Source organism: Poecile atricapillus, chromosome W (assembly GCF_030490865.1).
Source record: "Poecile atricapillus isolate bPoeAtr1 chromosome W, bPoeAtr1.hap1, whole genome shotgun sequence".
In the NCBI taxonomy this organism is placed as follows: Eukaryota; Metazoa; Chordata; class Aves; order Passeriformes; family Paridae; genus Poecile; species Poecile atricapillus.
In genome coordinates, this window is record NC_081288.1 from 107,317,209 (window position 1) to 107,338,957 (window position 21,749).

At 44.4% G+C, this 21,749-nt stretch overlaps 2 protein-coding genes across 12 annotated transcripts in view; one reads left to right on the forward strand and one right to left on the reverse strand.

The window, feature by feature from the left end:
• LOC131592353 (transcription factor 4-like) overlaps positions 1-17,496 on the forward strand; it is a 56,861-nt gene extending 39,365 nt beyond the window's left edge. For 2 of the 10 annotated variants that reach the window (XM_058863800.1, XM_058863801.1), the window contains exons 5-16: positions 3,076-3,181; positions 4,379-4,512; positions 5,053-5,182; positions 6,786-6,853; positions 7,994-8,072; positions 9,010-9,083; positions 11,433-11,633; positions 12,349-12,484; positions 13,831-13,993; positions 15,597-15,826; positions 16,286-16,426; positions 17,120-17,496. In XM_058863800.1, the coding sequence (XP_058719783.1) occupies positions 3,076-3,181; positions 4,379-4,512; positions 5,053-5,182; positions 6,786-6,853; positions 7,994-8,072; positions 9,010-9,083; positions 11,433-11,633; positions 12,349-12,484; positions 13,831-13,993; positions 15,597-15,826; positions 16,286-16,422 (1,458 nt within the window). In that variant the 3' untranslated portion in view covers positions 16,423-16,426; positions 17,120-17,496. The remainder of the gene's footprint in view (positions 1-3,075; positions 3,182-4,378; positions 4,513-5,052; positions 5,183-6,785; positions 6,854-7,993; positions 8,073-9,009; positions 9,084-11,432; positions 11,634-12,348; positions 12,485-13,830; positions 13,994-15,596; positions 15,827-16,285; positions 16,427-17,119) is intronic. The other 8 variants (XM_058863803.1, XM_058863802.1, XM_058863808.1 and 5 more) reach the window with 8 other exon arrangements.
• Positions 17,497-17,620: 124 nt separating this feature from the next.
• LOC131592355 (uncharacterized) lies at positions 17,621-20,781 on the reverse strand. 2 transcript variants are annotated; one of them, XM_058863812.1, is made up of 2 exons: positions 19,180-20,781; positions 17,621-18,984 (listed from the first exon to the last, which is right to left on the reverse strand). In XM_058863812.1, exons 1-2 carry the CDS (start codon positions 20,079-20,081, stop codon positions 18,945-18,947), a joined length of 942 nt encoding a protein of 313 aa, XP_058719795.1. In that variant the 5' UTR covers positions 20,082-20,781; the 3' UTR covers positions 17,621-18,944. The 2 variants fall into 2 exon arrangements, with proteins under 2 accessions (XP_058719795.1, XP_058719796.1); XM_058863813.1 differs by having other exon boundaries at positions 17,621-19,117.
• Between the last annotated feature and the right edge of the window lie 968 nt (positions 20,782-21,749).

The following is a 21,749-nucleotide window of genomic DNA, read 5'->3' on the forward strand; positions in this document are numbered from 1 at the left end:
TATTGCAAATCTTCATTAATGACTTTCATTAATTGCTCTTTGATTAGTTATTAATTTCAATATATGGTATATTTAAATTAATAATTGGCATTAATTAATATTTTATTGGTGAATTATTTCAATTTAATGTATGTTTAATAACTTGCAATAATTAATATTTGATTAGTTATTTAAATATGTTAATGTATTCTAATTAATAATTCTCATTAATTTTCATTATTTAAATACACTAGCATACTTTAATTAATAATTTTCACTAATTAATGTTCGATTATTAATTTAAATATATTGCAAGTTTCCCTTAATAATTTTTATTAATTAATACTTTATTAGCTATTTAAATATATCAGTAAATATTAATTAATGACTTCCATTGGTTAATATTTAATTCATTATTAACTTAAATATATTGTGCATGTTCATTAATAATTTTAATTAATATTTTCAGTTATTTAAATATATTAGCAAATTTTAATTCATGCTTTTCATTAATTGGTAATTATTTATTAATTTAAATTTATTGTGATTTTTCATTTCTATTTCACTTAATATTTGATTAATTATTATAATATATTCATATGCTTTAATTAATAATTTAATTAATTAGTTAATTAATTAATAATTAGTTAAATAATTAATAATTAGTTATTAATTTAAATAGATTGTGAATTTTCATTAATCATTTTTACTTAATTAAAATTAAAAATTCCCATGGAATTCCGGGATTTTGGCGGGAAAAGCTGGGCTGGGAATCCGGGAATTCTGGGAATATTTTGGACTGGAAATCCGTGAATTCTCTCTGGAAATTTGGGAATTGTTTGGGAATCTGGGAATTCTGGCTGGAAATGCAGGAATTCTCTCTGGTTTTTTGGGAATTCTCTGGAAATGCAGGAATTGTGTCTCAGCTCTGGGAATTCCGTTCATTTTTCTGGGAATTCTCTCTGGAAATCCGGGAATTCTGGGAATTATCGCTGGGAATCTTGGAATTCTCTCTGGAAATGTGGGAATTGTCTCTGGTTTTCTGGGAATTCTCGCTGGAAATCCAGGAATTCTGGATGGTTTTCCAGGAATTCTGGCTGGAAATCTGGGAATTGTGGCTGGAAATGTGGGAATTCTCTCTGGAAAACTGGGAATGCTGGCCGGTTTTCTGGGAATTCTGTTCGGTTTTCTGGGAATTCTGTTCGGTTTTTTGGGAATTCTGGCCGCTTTTTCGGGAATTCTCTCTGGAAATCTGGGAATTCTGTTCATTTTTCTGGGAATTGTGTTCGGTTTTCTGGGAATTCTGGCCGGTTTTTCGGGAATTGTGTCGGGTTTTTTGGGAATTCTGTTCGTTTCCTGGGAATTGTGTCGGGTTTTTCAGGAATTGTGTCCCGGCTCCGGGGTTTGGGCTCAGCTGTTCCCGATGAATTCCCGAGGATGAGGAAGGAGCCGCAGCTGCTCCGGATTTGGGATCCGGGGGCGTTTCCTTCCGGCCTTTTCCCGGGAACGCTCCGAGTGTTCCACATGTGGCCGGAATTAGGGAGCCGGGAGAAGGGAGGGATTTCTCCAGAGGAATTCGGGAATCGGCCGGGAAAAGGGGGGAATTTATCCCTAAAAACTGCGGGAAAAGGGGGGAATTTATCCCTAAAAACTCCTGGAAAAGGGGGGAATTTATCCCTAAAAACTGCGGGAAAAGGGGGGAATTTATCCCTAAAAACTGCGGGAAAAGGGGGGAATTTATCCCTAAAAACTCCTGGAAAAGGGGGGAATTTATCCCTAAAAAATCAGGAATTTTCTCCCTAAAAACTCTGGGAAAAGGAGGGAATTTTTCCATAAAAAACGAGCAATTTCTCCCTAAAAACTCCTGGAAAAGGAGGGAATTTATCCCTAAAAAATCAGGAATTTTCTCCCTAAAAACTCCTGGAAAAGGAGGGAATTTGTCCCTAAGAACTCTGGGAAAAGGAGGGAATTTTTCCCTAAAAAAGAGAAGTTTTTCCCTAAAAAATGAGGAATTTTCTCCCTAAAAAATCAGGAATTTTCTCCCTAAAAAATCAGGAATTTCTCCCTAAAAAAGAGGGAATTTCTCCCTAAAACCCGAGGAAAAGCAGCAGATCCAGGACTCTCCCAATCCCAAATCCCGGGATTTTGTGTTCCCGGGGAGTCCTTGGGCTGCTTCATCCCGGGATTTTCTCCTCCAGCTCCCGGAATTCCGGGATCTCGGCTTTTCCCGCTTGGATTTTCCAGCTTTTTTCCCCTCCGAGCTCGGGATCGGGCGCCGTGCCAAGCTCGGCTTCAAAATGGAGGCAGGAAGGAATCCATTTTCCAGGGATTCGGGATTCGGGATTCGCCTTTCCCGACCATCTGGAAGGGAAAAAATCCGGGAATAAATCCATCCTGGAATTCCCTGAGCTGCTGGGAGGGGATTTGGGGCTGGAAATTCCCTGAATCCGGCTGATATTCCCAAAAAAATCACCCAAAGATGGGGAAAAACCAGGAAGGGAAAAAATCCGGGAATAAATCCATCCTGGAATTTGGGGCTGGAAATTCCCTAAATCCGGCTGATATTCCCAAAAAAATCACTGGAGGGTCAGGAAAAACCAGGAAGGGAAAAAATCTGGGAATGAGGGGATTTGGGGCTGGAAATTCCGGCCGATATTCCCAAAAAAATCACCCAAGGATCGGAAAAAACCGGGAATAAAGGCCGGGAATAATTCCAAAGGAAGGTATTTTCCCCCCTGCGCTGCTGCAGCTTTTTTAGGGAATTCTCAGCAATTCCAATCCCAGGATTTTTTTGGGGATTTCTGTTGAAAATCTGGGGTTTGTTTTTCCCATCGGAGGAGCCGGAGAATTCCGTAGGCTCCGATCCCAAAAAAAAAAAGCCGGCATTGTTCCCGGTTCCTGTTTATTCCCGCAGCGGGAAAAACATCTGCGGGATAATTGAATTCCCAGAAATTGGGGAGAAGAAAAAAAGACGGAAAAATCTTTGGAAGGAGCAGGGAACGGGAGGTGGGATTTTCCGGGATAATTCCCAAAAAATGAGGGGAAAAAAGGGGGAAAATTCCTGATTTTTTTTTTTATGGAAATTTTTTTCCGTAGGTTTACGCTCCGTCCGCCAGCACCGCCGATTATAACCGGGATTCTCCGGGCTATCCGTCCTCCAAACCGGCATCCAGCACTTTTCCCAGCTCCTTCTTCATGCAAGGTGAATCCCAAATTCCCAAATTTTCCCGGGATTTCCTCGGGAATCAACCTCCGGAAAAATCTGGGAATGTTGAAGGATGGTGGGAGGGGAATCCATGGATTTTTGGGAAGGGGGGGGGGGTGGTTCTTGTTTTTCCAGGTGGGAATTTTTCGATCTCGTTTTGGTTCCGGGAGGAAAATTCCAGGAAAATCCCGGATTTCTTAAAAACTCGGGAAAAGTCTCCCTAAAAATGAGGAATTCTTCCCTAAAAAATCAGGAAAATTCACTGTAAAAACTCTGGAAAATTGTCCCTAAGAAGAAGGAATTTTTCCTTAAAAAGGAGGGAATTTTTCCCTAAAAAATGAGGAATTTTCTCCCTAAAAATGAGGAATTTTTCCCTAAAAATTCTGGAAAATTGTCCCTAAAAATGAGGAATTTTCTCTCTAAAAAGGAGGGAATTTTTCCCTAAAAACTCTGGAAAGCTCTCCTTAAAAAGGAGAGAATTTTTCCCTAAAAAATGAGGAATTTTCTCCTTAAAAACTTGGGAAAACTTTCTCTAAAAAGGAGAGAATTCTTCCCAAAAAATTCAGGAAAATTGTCCCCAAAAAGGAGGGAATTTTTCCTTAAAACAGAGGGAATTTTTCCCTAAGAAATGAGGAATTTTTCCCTAAAAACTCTGGAAAATTGTCCCTAAAAATGAGGAGTTTTCTCTCTAAAAAGGCTGGAATTTTCTCCTAAAAACGAGAGAATTTTCTCCCTAAAAAGGAGGAAATTTTTCCTTAAAACTTGGGAAAACTCTCTCTAAAAAAGAGGGAATTTTTCCCTAAAAAAGGAGGAAATTCTTCCCTAAAAATTCTGGGAAATTGTCCCTAAAAAGGAGGGAATTTTCCCTGGAAAACTCTCCCTAAAAAGATGGGAATTCTTCCGTAAAAAAGAGGGAATTTTCCCCTAGAAACTCTGGAAAACTCTCCCTAAAAAGGCTGGAATCTTATCCCTAAAAATGAGGAATTTTCTCCCTAAAAAGGAGGGAAATTTTCCCCAAAAAGGAGGGAATTTTCCCCCAAAAAACGAGGAATTTTTCCCCCAGAAATGCAGAATTTTTCCCTAAAAAATCAGGAATTTTCCCCTAAGGAAGGAGGGATTGGGATGGGCTGGGAGTTTGTTTTTTTTCCCTGGAATTCCGGGGTTAATTCCCGTTTTTCCTGCTCTCTCCGGCAGATGGGCACCACGGCAGCGACCCCTGGAGCTCTTCCAGCGGGATGAGCCAAGGCGGATACGGCGGAATGTTGGGAAACTCTTCCCACATTTCCCAGTCCGGCAGCTACTGCAGCCTGCACCCCCACGAGCGCCTGGTGAGCCCCCAAATCCCGGGAATCCTGGGAATTCCGGGAATTCTGGGAGTCCTCGGTGTCCTTGATGTTCCCGGGAATTCTCGGTATTCCCTAAAATCCCAACATTCCCATCCCAGCATTCCCAGCTTTCCCACTCAGCATTCCCAGAAAACCTCAGCATTCCATAAAATCCCCGGAATTCCGGTTGTTCCCGGCTCATTCTGGCCGTTATTCCCGGTTTTCCCACTCAACATTCCCAGGAAACCTCGGCATTCCCATCCCAGCATTCCCCAAATTCCGGAAAGTTTCCCATTCCATAAAATCCCGGGAATTCCGGTTGTTCCCGGCTGACTCCAGCGGTTTTTCCCGTTTTTCCCACTCAACATTCCCAGAAAACCTCAGCATTCCATAAAATCCTTGGAATTCTGGTTGTTCCCAGCTCATTCCTACCGTTATTCCAGTTTTCCTGCTCAACATTCCCAGAAAACCTCAGCATTCCATAAAATGCCGGGAATTGCGGTTGTTCCCGGCTGACTCCGGCGGTTTTTCCCGTTTTTCCAGAGCTACCCCTCGCACTCCTCGGCCGAGCTGGGCTCTGCTCTGCCCCCGATGTCGTCGTTCCACCGCGGCTCCGGAAACTTCGGAGCCTCCTCCTGCACCCCCCCGGCCAACGGCTCCGAGCCCGGCATGGGTGAGTCAGAATCCCGGGAAAACAACGGGAAAAATGGGGAAAGAATGGGAAAATCATGGGGAAATCATGGGGAAAAAAAACGGGGAAAAATCCTGGGAAAAAAACGGGAAAATACTGGGAAAATCATGGGGAAATCATGGGAAAATCCCAGAAAAATCCTGGGAAAATCCCAGGAAAATCCTGGAAAAATCCCAAAAAAACCCCAGGGAAAACCCCAGAAAATCCTAAAAAAACCCTGGGAAAATCCCAGGAAAAATCCCTAAAAAAAACCTGGGAAAAATCCCCGGAAAATCCCGGGAAAATCCCAAAAAAAACCCTGGGAAAATCCTGGGAAAACCCCAGGAAAGTACCTGGGAAAATCCTGGGAAAATTCCCGGGAAAATCCCAAAAAAGCCCCTGGGAAAATCCCTGAAAAATCCAAAAAAAAGCCCTGGGAAAAAGCCGGAAAAATCCTGGGAAAATCCCAAAAAAATCGCAGGAAAATCCCCAAAAAATCCCTGGGAAAATCCCAAAAAAAGCCCTGGGAAAATCCTGGGAAAAGCTCGGAAAAATAAAAAAAAAACTCCTGGGAAAATCCCAGAAAAATCCGGGGAAAAACCCCAGGAAATCCCCAGAAAAAACCTGGAAAAAACCCAGGAAAAACCTGGGAAAATCCTGGAAAAAATCCCAATAAAAAACCCAGGGAAAATCCCAGAAAAACCAAAAAAAGCCCCTGGGAAAATCCCGGGAAAACCCTGGGAAAAACCCTGGAAAAACCTGGAAAAATCCCGGGAAAATCGCAGAAAAATCCCAGGAAAATCCTGGAAAAATCCCAAAAAAAGCCCTGGGAAAAACCCTGGAAAAGTCCCGGGAAAACCCTGGAAAAATCCCAGGAAAACCCCAGGAAAATCCAGAAAAAACTCTGGGAAAAACCTTGGGAAAACCCCAGGAAAATCCTGGAAAAAACCCGGAAAAATCCCAGGAAAACCCCAGAAAAATTCTGGACAAACCCCAGGAAAATCCCGGAAAAGCCCTGGAAAAATCCCCCCAAAAAATCTGGGAAAAATCCTGGGAAAACCTCGGGAAAATCACGGGAAAAAGCCCAGAAAAAAACCAGGAATAACCCCCAAAAAGCCTGGAAAAATCCCAGGAAAACCCTGAGAAAATCCCAGAAAAAAAATCCGGAAAACCCTGGGAAAACCCAGCTCAGAATTCCACGGAATTTTCCTGAATTCCGTTTTTTCCCTCTTTTTTCCGGGGTTTTCCATCCCAGATCCCTCCTTTCCCTCCGGAATTCCGGGAATTTTCTCATCCCCAGCTCGGAATTCCACGGGCTGTGCCAATTTTATATCAAAATTTCCATCAGAATTCCAGGAATTCTCCCAATTTTTCCTCCCCAAACTCCCTCCATTCCCCAGCTCCCATTTTTCCCCCCAAATTCCAGGAATTCCGGGAAAAAAAACGGGATCAACTGGATCAGCTCCAAACCCTCCCTGGATTTGCTTTTCCCGGGAATTTTCCAAGCGGGAAAAGAACTCCGGGAAAAAAGACGGGAAAAGGAATTCCGGGAACGATTCCCGGGTGGAATTTTGGGAATTTTCACCTGGAATTTTTTCCTTTGCAGCCAATCGAGGCAGCGGAGCCGCCGGAAGTTCTCAGACCGGAGACGCGCTGGGAAAAGCTCTCGCCTCCGTAAGGAATTTTTTCCATGGGAATTCCGGGAATTTTGGGGTTTTTTTTTTCGGGATCGTTCGGAATTTGGGAATTGGGGAAAAAAAATTCCAGCGGGGGATTTTTGGGAATGAGGGAAAAATGGGTTGGGAAGGAGTTGGGTTTAAGGGAGAAAGGGTCGGAGCCACGGAATTCCCACGGGATTCCGGTGGAATTTCCTGGAATTTGGCTCCTTTTCCTGGAATTTCAGAGCCCTGCGGTTCCAGCTTTGGGATAACGGAGAATTCCCGGGATTTTCCCAGTTGGGATAATGGAAAAATCCTGGAATTTTCCCGCCTTGGGATAACGGAGAAATGCCGGGATTTTCCCCACTTTGGGATAACGGGAGACGGGGAAATTCCAGGATTTTCCTGCCTTGGGATAACGGAGAAATTCCCGGCTTTTCCCAGTTGGGATAACAGAGAAATTCCCGGATTTTTCTGTTTTAGGATAACGGAGAAATCCCGGGATTTTTCCCCTTCAGGTTAACGGAGAAATCCCGGGATATTCCCATTATTCCAGGATATTCCCGTTCCCTTTATCCTGGGATATTCCCGCTTCAGGATAATGAAGAATTCCCGGGATTTTCCCCATTTTGGGATAACAGAACATGGAGAAATTCCAGGATTTTCCCCACTTTGGGATAACAGAACATGGAGAAATTCCAGAATATTCTCATTATCCCAGGATATTCCCGTTATCCCGGGATTTTCTAATTTTGGGATAACAGAACATGGAGAAATTCCAGGATTTTCCCGTTATCCCAGGATATTCCCATTATCCCAGGATATTCCCATTATCCCGGGATTTTCCCCATTTTGGGATAACAGAACACGGAGAAATTCCAGAATATTCCCGTTATCCCGGGATTTTCCCGTTCTCCCGGGATTTTCCCGCTCTCCCGCCCTTTTTCCGGGCTCATTCCCATCTTTCCTGGGCACTGTGGGTTCCTTGGAGTTCTCATGACGCCGTTTCCTCCAATCCAAATCCAAACCCTCATCATCCTCCCGTCCTTTTCCCTCGGGAATTTTTTTCCGCTGGGATTCCCGGCAATTCCCGACCTTTTCTGTGTTGGATGATTCCCGAAATTCCCGGATTAACGGATTATCCCATTTTTTGAAGATTTATTCTCCAGAGCACACCAACACCAGCTTTTCATCCAATCCTTCGACTCCGGTCGCGTCTCCCCCTTCTCTGGCAGGTACTGTGCTTCCCTCCTTCCTTCCCGGGAATTTCGGGAAGAGCCGCCGGAATTTTCCCGTTCCCGCTCTCTCTTCCCAATCCCAACCCCTCCCCGCACCCCTTCCCGGATTTTTCCCGGATTTTTCCCAGTTTTTTTTGGTTTTTTTTAAGCTGTGGGATGAGGTTTGGAATTTTTCTCGGGGTTTTTTTCCGTGGGTTTTGCATCGAAATTCCCGAAAAAATTTCAGGGAAATCAGGAGAATCCGGTGGCAGCGGCGGAGGAGCAGAGTTAAGGAAAAGTTGGAATTTTAAGCGTGGAAAACAGGGAATAAAAACTTGGATAAGGAAAGGATTCCTGTGAGCTCCTGGAAAAACGGGAAAAAAATCCGGATAAGGAAAGAATTCCCACAATTCCCAATCAGGTTTTTTTGGGGATAAGAAAATTGGGAATAATAAAATCCTGGATAAGGAAAGAATTCCCATAAAAACTGGGAATAAAAGCCTGGATCCCCATCCCGTTTTTCCGAGCTGCTCGGACAATCCCAAGGAACAGGAATGGATCAGGATGAGCCGTTTATTCCCGTTTTTCCAGAGCCGGGAGCGGGATTTTCCTCACATTTTTCCCGTTTTTCCAGCTCCAGGAATGGATCAGGATGAGCCGTTTTCCCATTTTTCCCATTTTTCCAGAGCCAGGAGTGGGATTTTTCCCGTTGTTTTTCCCGTTTTTCCAGAGCCAGGAGCGGGATTTATCCCGTTTTTCCCGTTGTTTTTCCCGTTTTTCCTGTTGTTTTTCCCGTTTTTCCGGCTTTTCCTGTTTTTCCGGAGTTGGGAATGGGATTTTCCTCCCATTTTTCCCGTTGTTTTTCCTGGTTTTTTTCCCGTTTTTCCGGCTTTTCCCGTTTTTCCGGAGTTGGGAATGGGATTTTCCTAACGGAGATTCCGGTTTTGCCCGGCAGGAGCGGCCGTTTGGTCGAGGAATGGAGCTCCTTCGGCTTCATCGCCCAATTATGAGGGGCCCTTGCACTCCTTGGTACGTCTGGGGAACGACCCCGCGCCTTCCTCTTCCTCCCTCCCTCCTTCATCTTCCTCCTTTCCCTCATCTTCCTCCTCCTTCCTCACTTCCTTCCCTCCTCCTCTTCCTCCTCTTCCTTCCTTCCTCTTCCTCTTCTTCCTTCATCTTCCTCTTCCTCCTTCATCTTCCTTCCTCCCTGGAAGTGCCCCTCTCTTCCTCCTTCATCTTCCTCTTCCTCCTTCCCCTTCCTCCTCCTTCCTCTTCTTCTTCCTCCTTCCTTTTCCTTCCTCCTCCTCCTTCTTCCTTCATCTTTCTCTTCCTCCTCATCTTCCTCTTTCATCTTCTTCCTTCATCTTCCTCCTCGTCCTTCTTCCTCCTTCTTCCTCTTCCTCCTCCTCCTCCTTCCTCTTCTTCCTTCCTCATTCGTCTTTCTCCTCTTCCTTCTTCTTCCTCCTTCTCCTTCATCTCCCTCTTCTTCCTTCATCTTCATCTTCCTCTTCCTCCTTCTTTCCTTCCTCTTCTTCTTTCCTCTTCCCTCTTCCTCCTTCCTCTTCCTCCTCCTGCCTGTTCTTCCTTCATCTTCCTCTTCTTCCTCTTTCCTTCCTTTTCCTTTCTCTTCCTCCTTCTTCTCTCTTTTTCCTTCCTCCTTCCTCATCTTCCTTCCTCTTCCTCCTTGTTCCTTCCTTCCCTTTCCCTTCCCTTTTCCTCCCTCTTTTCCCGGCGGGAAGAGCGCGGGAGTTGTCGGGGAAATGTGAGGGAGGGGATGATCCGTAGGGAACGGAGCTGGAATTCGGGAAAGATCCTGGAATTCGGGAAAGATCCTGGAATTCGGAAATGTTCCTGGAATTCGGGAATGATCCAGGATTAGGGAATGTTCCTGGATTAGGGAATGTTCCTGGAATTCGGGAATGTTCCTGGAATTCTGGAATGATCCAGGATTAGGGAATGACCCTGGAATTCGGGAATGTTCCAGATTAGGGAATATTCCTGGAATTCAGGAATGATCCAGGATTAGGGAACGTTTCTGGAATGAGGAAGGCGATTTTCCGGGATCCCATGGATCTCTCATGGAATCTCCGCTGCCCTGAGCGTTCCGGGCGGGAATTCCCATGGAATTTTCCCCCTTTCCGTGCGGGATCTGCGGATCCGATCCCTCCCCTCGTCCATCCCGGTCGGAAGCAGCGGGAATTTGCTGGGATTGGATTTTCCCGGTGTGGAAATCCTGCTGCGGGAGCAGCTCCGTGTTTTCCGGGAATTCCCAGGGAATTCCTGTGGCTGCTGGGAATGGGGAGAGCTCCAATCCCTTCGGAATGGTCCCGTGGAGCTTTCCCAGCCCGTTGGAATTGTCCTCTGCAGATCCCAGATTCCCAAACCTTTGGGATTTTCCCATTGAGATCCCAAATTCCCAAACCTTTGGGATTTTCCCGTTGGGATCCCAAATTCCCAAACCTTTGGGATTTTCCCATTGGGATCCCAAATCCCTCAGGATTTTTCTGCTGGGATCCCAAATTTCCAAACCTTTGGGATTTTCCTGTGGAGATCCCAAATCCCTCAGGATTTTCCCACTGGGATCCCAGATTCCCAAACCTTTGGGATTTTCCTGTGGAGATCCCAAATTCCCAATCCCTCAGGGTTTTCCCATGGCAATCCCAAATTCCCAAACCTTTGGGATTTTCCCACTGGGATCCCAAATCCCTCAGGATTTTCCCACTGGGATCCCAGATTCCCAAATCTTTGGGATTTTCCCACTGGGATCCCAAATCCCTCAGGATTTTCCTGTTGGGATCCCAAATTCCCAAACCTTTGGGATTTTCCCACTGGGATCCCAAATCCCTCAGGATTTTCCCATTGGGATCCCAAATTCCCAATCCCTCAGAATTTTCCCGTTGAGCTTTCCCAACCCTTGGGAACTTCCCATCTTTTCCGATCCCTGGGAATTCTCCCCTGGAGCTTTTCCAACCCTTCCTCTTCCTCCGTCTCCGTTGGATCCTGGGATCAGCCGCGGTGGGAGGAGGGAGGAAAAAATTCCCGCTGGGAGCGGAACCGCGCCGGAAAATCCCTTTAAATCCCTTTAAATCCCTTTTTGTCGCTTCTTTTCCCACTTTTTTTTCCCCTTTTCCCAAATCCCAATTTTCCTTTGGATCTCACTCAAACTCCGCCGAGCCCTGGCGCTTTTCGCCGGCGCGGCCGGAATTCCGTTCATGAGGAATCATCGAACCCGTTCTGCCCACGAAAATCCCGGGATTGGCGTCTTAGGGAATGACCAAAACACCGGCAATTGGGGAATTCGGTGGGAATTTGGTGGGAATTTGGGAATTTGGTGGGAATTTTTGGGAATTTGGGAATTGCTGAGGCTTTGCCCCGCAGCAGAGCCGGATCGAGGATCGCCTGGAGCGCCTGGACGACGCCATCCACGTCCTCCGGAATCACGCGGTGGGAGCCGCGCCCGGAATGGCCGGAGCGCACGGAGACGTCCACGGAATCATCGGAGCCGCACACAACGGAGCCATGGCCGGGCTCGCCTCCGGATACGGAGGAGGATTGCTGGGAAGCCGGCACGCGCTGATGGTGAGCAGAAAAATATCGGGAAAAACGGGAATTATAATGGGAAAAATAATGGGAATAACAGGAAAAATAATGGGAATAACGGGAATGATAATGGGAATAATAACAGGAATGGGTTATGGGAACGGCCGCTGGGCAGCCGGCTCGCGCTGATGGGGAGCGGGAATAATAACGGGAATAACAATGGGAATGTGGGAACAACAGGAACATCTCAAGGAGATGGGATGGGAATGGGAATGAGAACAGGAATGGGAACGGGAACAGGAATGGGAACAGGAAGAGAAATGGGAACGGGAATGGGAATGGGAATAGGAATGGGAACAGGAACAGGAATGGGAACAGGAACAGGAATGGGAACAGGAACAGGAATGGGAACAGGAATGGGAACGGGAACAGGAATGGGAATAGGAACAGGAATGGGAACAGGAACGGGAACAGGAATGGGAACAGGAGCAGGAATGGGAATTGGAATAAGAATGGGAACAGGAACGGGAACAGGAATGGGAACAGGAACAGGAATGGGAACAGGAACAGGAATGGGAACAGGAACGGGAACATCCCCACAACTCAGGAACTCTTCGTTTTCCGGCTCCGTTTCCCACCCAGCACTCTGGATTTGGGATCGGGGGTAGCAGAGGGCAGCCAGGGAACGCTGCGGGTTCCCGGCTCCGGGGGCAGCATTCCCGGGATTCCGGACTCACCGGGATCATTCCCGCAGGTCGGAGCTCACCGGGAGGACGGCGTCGGCCTCCGCGGGAGCCACTCGCTGGTGCCCGGCCAGGTGCCGGTGCCGACGCTTCCAGTGCAATCGGCGACGTCCCCGGAGCTGACTCCGGCCCAGGATCCCTACCGGGGTGAGCATTCCCAAAATTCCCAAATTCCCACTTCCCCCTGCCTTTGGAATGCAGCAAAACCGGGCTCGGAGCGACGGGATGAGCTGAGATCTTCCCGTCCCAAACCGCTCCGGGATTTCCATCCCAATCTGGGATTTTCAGATCCCATTCCAGGATTTCCATCCCATTCCGGAATTTCCATCCCAATCCAGGATTTCCATCCCAATCCAGGATTTCCATCCCAAACCATTCCAGGATTTCCATCCCAATCCAGGATTTTTGGATCCCATTCCAGGATTTCCATCCCAATCCAGGATTTCCATCCCATCCCATTCCAGGATTTCCATCCCAATCCAGGATTTTTGGATCCCATTCCAGGATTTCCATCCCAATCCAGGATTTCCATCCCAAACCATTCCAGGATTTCCATCCCAATCCAATCCAGGATTTCCATCCCATTCCAGGATTTCCATCCCAATCCATTCCATGATTTCCATCCCAATCCAGGATTTTTGGATCCCATTCCTGGATTTCTATCCCATTCCAGGATTTCCATCCCAATCCAGGATTTCCATCCCAATCCAGGATTTTTGGATCCTATTCCAGGATTTTTGGATCCCATTCCAGGATTTCCATCCCAATCCAGGATTTCCATCCCATCCCATTCCAGGATTTCCATCCCAATCCAGGATTTTTGGATCCCATTCCAGGATTTCCATCCCAATCCAGGATTTCCATCCCAAACCATTCCAGGATTTCCATCCCAATCCAATCCAGGATTTCCATCCCATTCCAGGATTTCCATCCCAATCCATTCCATGATTTCCATCCCAATCCAGGATTTTTGGATCCCATTCCTGGATTTCTATCCCATTCCAGGATTTCCATCCCAATCCAGGATTTCCATCCCAATCCAGGATTTTTGGATCCTATTCCAGGATTTTTGGATCCCATTCCAGGATTTCCATCCCATTCCAGGATTTCCATCCCAATCCAGGATTTCCATCCCAATCCGGGATTTCCATCCCAAACCATTCCGGGATTTCCATCCCAATCCAGGATTTCCATCCCAATCCAGGATTTCCATCCCAATCCGGGATTTCCATCCCAATCCAGGATTTCCATCCCAAACCATTCCAGGATTTCCATCCCAATCCAGGATTTCCATCCCAATCCGGGATTTCCATCCCAATCCAGGATTTCCATCCCAATCCAGGATTTCCATTCTGTGATTTCCATCCCATTCTGGAATTTTCCGATCCCTGAATCCGCTCCCCCCTGGATGATCCTCGGAGATCCCGGCTCGGCTCCAGGATGATCCCAACCCCTTTCCCCGATCCCAACCCTCTCCTCTCTTCTTTTCCCAGGAATTCCCACGGCTCTCCAAGGTCAGAGCGTCTCCTCTGGCAGCTCCGAGATCAAATCCGACGACGAAGCCGACGAGAACCTGCAGGATCCGAAGGTTTCCGAGGAGAAGAAGCTGGAAGAGGATAAGAAGGAGATCAAATCCATAACTAGGTCAAGATCTAGGTAACGGGAGCCAGCAGGGTCGCTTCATTTAATTCCCACTCGGATTTGGATGAAGTGAACGGAAAAACGGGAATAAAAAACGGGAAAAGCGGGAAAAATGGGATGCAAGGTCCTGGAAGGGAGAGGGAGATGCCGGTCGGAGCGATGCCCAAGTTTTGGGTGATGGAGAGAAAAATTCTGGGAGTTTTGTTATGGAAAAATTCGGCTTTTTTTCCTCAAATTCCGGGGTTTTTATTGGAATACAGGAAGAAAAAACTGGGAAAAAAAAGCTGGAAAAAAGAAGGAAAAAAAAGCGGGAAAAGCAGAATTTCGCTCCTGCCAGGACCTTGCGCTCCTCCTGATCCCGTTCCCAAATTTTGGATGTGAAACAAAAAATTCCTGGAATTTTATTTTGGGAAAATCCAGCTTTTCTTCCTTAAATTCCATGGATTTTAATTGGAATACAGCAGGAAAAAAAATCCTGGAAAAAAAAGCGGGAAAAGCGGAATTTCGCTCCTGCCAGGACCTTGCACTCCTCCCGATCCCGTTCCCAAATTTTGAGTGTGAAATGAAAATTCCTGGAATTTTATTTTGGAAAATTCCAGCTGTTCTTCCTCAAATTCCGGGGTTTTTATTGGAATACAGCTGGAGCCTCTGGAAGAGTTTGGGAAGGGGGGGTTGGAATTCACGTGGGTTTTGGGAATGTGGGATAACGGGATCGGAAAAGCTCCGGGGAAGGTTGGACTCCAACGGGAAAAATTCCAGCATTTCCTGAGGATAAATCTTGGAAAATTGTGGAGCCTCCATTCCTGGAAGGGCTGAAATCCCTGGAATGTTTGGAATTCCCATTCCCACAGGGATCGGAATCCCTGCGGATGCAGCGCTGGGGAAAACCGGGAATGTTGGGATTCCAAGCACTCGAGGGCTTTTCCGAGCAGAAAATTCCATAATTTCCTGTGGATAAGATGCCAGAAATCCCCTGGAAAAAAACCTGGGAATGTTGGGATTCCAATCACTCAAAACCTTTCCCAACCAGAAAATTCCATGTTTTCCTGTGGATAAACCACCAGGAATTCCCTCCCGGAAAAAAAAAACGGGAATGTTGGGATTCCAACCACTCAATGGCTTTTCCAAGAAGAAAATTCCATAATTTCCTGTGGATAAACCACCGGAAATCTCCTGGAAAAAAACTGGGAATGTTTGGATTCCAACCATTCGAGACCTTTCCCAAGCAGAAAATTCCATGTTTTCCTGTGGATAAACCACCGGAAATCTCCTGGAAAAAAACCGGGAACATTTGGATTCCAAGCATTTGAAACCTTTCCCAAGCAGAAAATTCCGTAATTTCCTGTGGATAAACCACCAGGAATTCCCTCCTGGAAAAAAAAAAACAGGAATGTTGGGATTCTGACCACTTAAGGGCTTTTCCAAGAAGAAAATTCCGTAATTTCCTGTGGATAAACCACCAGGAATTCCCTCCCGGAAAAAAAAACCCGGGAATGTTGGGATTCCAACCATTCAAGGGCTTTTCCGAGCAAGAAATTCCGTAATTTCCTGTGGCTAAACCAGCGGGAATCCCCTGGAAAAAAACGGGGAATAACCCAAATTGCGTTTGTCCCCGCAGCAATAACGATGATGAAGATCTGACCCCGGAGCAGAAGGCGGAGCGGGAGAAGGAACGGCGCATGGCCAACAATGCGCGGGAGCGGCTGCGCGTGCGCGACATCAACGAGGCCTTCAAGGAGCTGGGCAGGATGGTGCAGCTCCACCTCAAGAGCGACAAACCCCAGACCAAGCTCCTCATCCTCCACCAGGCCGTGGCCGTCATCCTCAGCCTGGAGCAGCAGGTCCGAGGTGAGAGGGAAATTCGGGATTTGGGATTGGGGAGGGGAGGGTTTGGGGTTGGAGGTGGTGGGGATGGGGTGGGAAGGGGGATGGGGGGTGGGTTCTCCATGGAAGTTCTGATTTTCTCCATGGAAGTTCTCATATTTTCCATAAAATTTGTCTTTTTCTCCATGGAAGTTCTCACATTTTCCATGGAAGTTCTGCTTTTCTCCATGGAAGTTCTCCTCTTCTCCATGGAAGTTCCCCATTTCTCCCTGGAATTTTTCTCCATGGAAGTTCTCCATTTCTCCATGGAAGCTCTCCATTTCTCCATGGAAATTTCTCCCTGGAAGTTTTGTTTTCTCCATGGAAGTTTCATTCATGGAAGTTCTCCATTTCTCCCTGGAAGTTCTCCATTTCTCCCTGGAACCCCTCCTCCCCGCCGTGATTCTCCCATTCCCCGTGCGCTGAGATTCCCTTTTCCCGCAGAACGGAACCTGAATCCGAAGGCGGCGTGCCTGAAGCGGCGGGAAGAGGAGAAGGTGTCCTCGGAGCCTCCCCCGCTGTCGCTGGCAGGACCCCACGGTGGGATGGGCGACGCCTCCAATCACATGGGACAGATGTGACCAGGTGGGGCCGGCATCCAGAGCCTCCGGAATATTCCCAAAATCCGGGTCTCAGAGCTGGGATAGTCCAAAGAATTCCAAAGGGTGTCGTGGTCACGGTGTGGTGTCCTGGTGGGGTGGGAAAACAGGGATGGAATTGGGATTGGAATTAGGGATGGAAATCAGGGATGGAAATCAGGGATGGAAATGGGGATGGAATTGGGATGGAAATGGGGATGGAATTGGGGATGGAATTGGGATGGAATTGGGGATGGAATTGGGGATGGAATTGGGGATGGAATTGGGGATGGAATTGGGATGGAATTGGGGATGGAATTGGGGATGGAATTGGGGATGGAATTGGGATGGAATTGGGGATGGAATTGGGGATGGAATTGGGGATGGAATTGGGGATGGAATTGGGGATGGAATTAGGGATGGAAATGGGGATGGAAATCAGGGATGGATTCGGGATGGAACTGGGGATGGAATTGGGGATGGAATTGGGGATGGAATTGGGATTGGAATTGGGGATGGAATTGGGGATGGAATTGGGGATGGAATTGGGATGGAATTGGGATTGGATTTTAGGGATGGAATCAGGCTCGGATATTCCGGAGGTACATCCCACTCCCCCTATAACTGAATTTCGGGATCACCAAAACTTGGGATAATCCCAAAACCGCCTTTCCCGACTGGAATTTCCCTTTTCCCGCAGATCCGAGGCGCCGGAATGAAATCTCCATCCCGCTCCTTCCGTATTTTCCCGATCCCACAAAAACCCCTTTTGTTTTTTGTAAGATACCGACAAGTCTGAGTAATTCCACAATCCCAGACGCGTGAGATTCCAGCATTCCCGAGGAAAAATCCCGGAAAAAAAAAAGCGCCGGAAAAAAAACGAAACGAAACAAAAAAACTTTGGAAATTCCGAGCGGAGAGACTGGACCGGCAAATTTTTTTTTTTCCGCACTGTGGGACGACTTTGTGCCTAAAAAATTCCTGAATTTTGGGGTTTTTGGAACAAAAAGAAAAAAGGAAAAAAATCCTTAAAAAAAAAAAAATTCCATAAAAAAAATTCCTTAAAAAAAATTCCTTAAAAAAATATTCCTTAAAAAAATCCTACAAAAAAAATTCCATAAAAAAAATTCCATAAAAGAAAATCCTACAAAAAAAAATTCCATAAAAAAATTCCATTAAAAAAATTCTAAAAAAAAAAAAAATTCTACAAAAAAAAAATTCTGCAAAAAAAAAATTTAAAAAAAAAGGAAAAAAATTCCTTTAAAAAAATTAAAAAATTAAAAAAAAAAAATTCCCGGATTTCTAAAAGCTGAGGAAAACAAAAAAAAAAATAAAAATATTTAATTTCAACTTGCAATAATGATCAAATAATTAAAAATAAAACTACTTCCGAAAAAAAGAGGAAAAAAAAAATTAAAAATCAAGAAAAGAACGACGAGAAAAAAAAAAAATACAAAATTCCCGGAAATATTCCCGGAAATATTCCCGGAAACCAGCGGAGAACGGATGGGAAGAAAGGAAAAAAAAAAAATTCCGATGTCGTTTTTAGCCATTCCATAGGGTAGGAAAAAAAATAAAAATAAAAAAAAAAATTATGGATCTTATACAAAAAAAAATATATAAATATAAATATATATATAAATCTATATCAGAAATTTAGTGGAAAATGACGGAAAAGTTTTGTTTTCCTTCCTTTCCCGTTTTTTTTTTTTTTTTGGGAAGCTCCTGGAAAAAAAACCGGAAGAAAAAATATAAAAAAAAAGGGAAAAACAACAAAAAAAAAAATTATAGGAAGGATTTTTTACAAAAAAACGGAAAAAAAACGGAAAAAAAAAAATTTTATTGTAAATACGGAATTTTTCGGGGCTTCTTTTCCTCTTTTCCCGGTTTTTTTTTTGGTGTTTTGGATTTTTTTGGGAATAGCCAGAGCCTGCCTGGATCCGGGGTTTTTTTTGGGGGGAGGGAAAGGGAAAAAAAAGCCGGAATTTTGGCGACCCCGCGGGATTTTTCCCGATTTTCCGACGTTACCGCCGTGCCTTTCCAATGGTTTCGTTCCATCGGCAAAATTCCCGGATTTTGGGGTGGGGGGGGTCTGAAATTCCTCGGGAATTCCGGGGTTTTTTTATTTTCCCAGAGTTTTCCCGGGTTTTTTTGGGGAAAAACAAAAAAAAAAGCGGATTTTTGGGATGGTCCATAAAGAGCCTTAAAATTCCGGAATTTCGTTGCACTTTGGCCAGGAGGGGGAAAATTCCAGGAATTGTCGGGATTTATCCAAGGAATTCCCAGATTTCCGACAGCTCCGAGTGAATCCCGATCCCGAGTTTTCCCCGTCCATCCCAAAATCCCGGATTTTTCCCTTTTTCTCTTGCAAAAACCTGGAATTTTCCCTCTTTTTAGCCCTAAAATCCTGGAATTTTCCCCCTTTTTAGCCCTAAAATCCTGGAATTTTCCCTTTTCCAGCCCTAAAATCCTGGAATTTTCCCCATTTTTAGCCCTAAAATCCTGGAATTTTCCTTTTTCCAGCCCTAAAATCCTGGAATTTTCCCCATTTTTAGCCCTAAAATCCTGGAATTTTCCGTTTTCCAGCCCAAAACCTGGAATTTCTCCCTTTCTAAGCCCTAAAATCCTGGAATTTTCCCCTTTTCCAGCCCTAAAATCCTGGAATTTTCAATTTTCCCTCCCAAAATCCCCCCAAAACCTGGAATTTTCCCCTTTTTTTAGCCCTAAAATCCGGGAATTTTCCCTTTTCCAGCCTAAAACCTGGAATTTTCCCCATTTTTAGCCCTAAAATCCTGGAATTTTCCATCCCTTAATCCTCCCCAAATAAATCCCAGAAATCCTCGTTCGCCAATTCCAGAGTCCCGGGAAAAAAATGGGAAAAAAATTGGGAAAAAGCATCTGGAAAAAAAAAAAAAAAGGAATTTTATCAATTTTATGGGAAAAAAAATTGGAATTTTTGGGGAATTGTGGATGGCAAAGTTGGATTTTTTCCTGTGGTTTTTATTCCGTGTTTTCCAGCGTTTTATTGGGATTCCAAGGATGGGAATGATGGGAAAACTTCCTGGGTTTATTCCCAAATTCCTGATGGAAAAAAATCCGGGAATTCTTTTCCTGGGGGAAAAAAAATGGGATAAAAAGGGGGAGAAATCCAAGATTTTTCCTGTTTTTTCCCAATTTTTCCCGGTTTTTTTCTGCTTTTTCCCAGTTTTTCCTGTTTTTTTCCCATCCCAGCTGAGAATTCCAAAGGAATTGATAAATCCAGGAATGATTTTATTCCTCCTGGGAGGAAAAATTAAAAAAAAACAACCAAAATCCCATTTTTTTTCCTGGAAATGTGGAATTCGAAGGAAAAAATCAGGAAAATTCCCAAGGAAAAAAAGTGGGAATCGGAAAAGGAAAAATTCCAAATTTTTGGGTTTTTTTAGGGAGTTTGTGGGGTTTTTTTTTGAGGGAAATTTTGGATTTTTTCCCATCAAATCCCAATTTTTTCCCATCAAATCCCAATTTTTTTTTCCTGGAAATGTGGAATTAGAAGGAAAAACTCGGGAAAATTCCAAAGGGAAAAAAAACTTGGAAGCAGAAAAGGAAAAATTCCAAATTTTTGGGTTTTTTAGGGCATTTTGGGGGGTTTTTTTGAGGGAAATTTTGCATTTTTTTCCCATCAAATCCCAATTTTTTCCGGAAGTTTGGAATTAGAAGAAGGAAAAACTCGGGAAAATTCCCAAGGATAAAAAGTGGGAATTGGAAAAGGAAAAATTCCAAATTTTTGGGTTTTTTTAGGGAGTTTTCGGGGGTTTTTTGAGGGAAATTTTGGATTTTTTCCCATTTTTTTCCCATTTTTCCCATCAAATCCCATTTTTTTTCCTGGAAATGTGGAATTAGAAGGAAAAACTCGGGAAAACTCCAAAGGGAAAAAAGTGGGAATTGGAAAAGGAAAAATTCCAATTTTTTGGGTTTTTTTAAGGCATTTTTGGGTGTTTTTTTCCCTTCTTTTTTTTTTCCCGGGAATCGGCGCCGGTTATTCCCAATTTTTTTTAATTTTTGGGAATTTTGGGGGTGTTTTTTTTGGGGACAAACCTTCTGTAAATGGTGAAAATGATGAACTGTGGCCTTTTTTCATTCTCGTTCCTTGTGATGCAACGGCGGCGATAAAAATTAAGCTGAAACGACAAAAAAAAGAGAAAAAAACAATGAAAAAACTCTCAAAACACAGAAAAAAAGGGAAAAAAAGGAAAAAGAATCGGAATTTTTTCCATGTTTTCAGTGCCTGGCTTTTTGTTATAAAGCTTCGTTTGTCCAGTGGTTTTTTGCTATGGAATCCGACGGTAGGAAAAGCGGGAAAAACGGGAAAAGTGGGAAAAAAATGAGGGGTGGGAGGGGGGAAATGAGGGGAAAAAATGGGAAAAATAAATTTATTTGGAGTATTTTTGGTGGGATTTATGGTTTTTTGGGAGGGGGGAAAATGGGGGGAAAAATGGGAATTTTTGTGGGTTTTTGGGGAAAAAATTGGGGGAAAATGGGAGGAAATTGGGGGAAAAAATGGGAAAAATTGGGAAAAAATGGGGAAAAAATTGAGGGAAAATTGGGGAAAAATGAGGGGAAAATTGGGAAAAAAAATGGAAAAAATTGGGGGAAAATTGGGAAAAAAATGGGGGGAAAATTGGGAAAAAAATGGAAAAAATTGGGGGAAAATTGGGAAAAAAATGGGGGGAAAATGGAAAAAAAAAATTGGGAAAAAATTGGGGGAAAATGGGGTGAAAATTGGGGAAAAAAAAGGGAAAAATGGGGAAAAATGGGGGAAGAAATGAAAAAAAAATGGGAAAATTGGGGAAAAAATGGAAAAAATTGGGGAAAAATTGGGGGGAAATTGGGAAAAAAATGGGGGGAAATGGAAAAAAAATGGGGAAAAATGGGGGGAAAATGAGAGGAAAAATGTGGGAAAAAAAATTGGAGAAAAAATTGGGAAAAAATGGGAAAAAAATGGAAAAAAATGGGGGAAAAAATTGGGGGGGAAAATGGGGGGAAAATGGGAAAAAAATTGGGGGAAAATGGAAAAAAAAGCGGAATTGAAGTGGGAAAAATAAATTTATTTGGAGTATTTTTGGTGGGATTTATGGTTTTTTGGGAGGGGGGAAAATGGGGGAAAAAATGGGAATTTTTGTGGTTTTTGGGGGGAAATAAAAAAAAAAGGGGGGGGAAATTGGGAAAAAAAATGGAAAAAATTGGGAAAAAATGGGGGGAAAAATTGGGAAAAAAATGGGGGGGAAATTGGGAAAAAATGGAAAAAAATTGGGGGAAAATTGGGGAGAAACGGGAAAAAAAAAATTGGG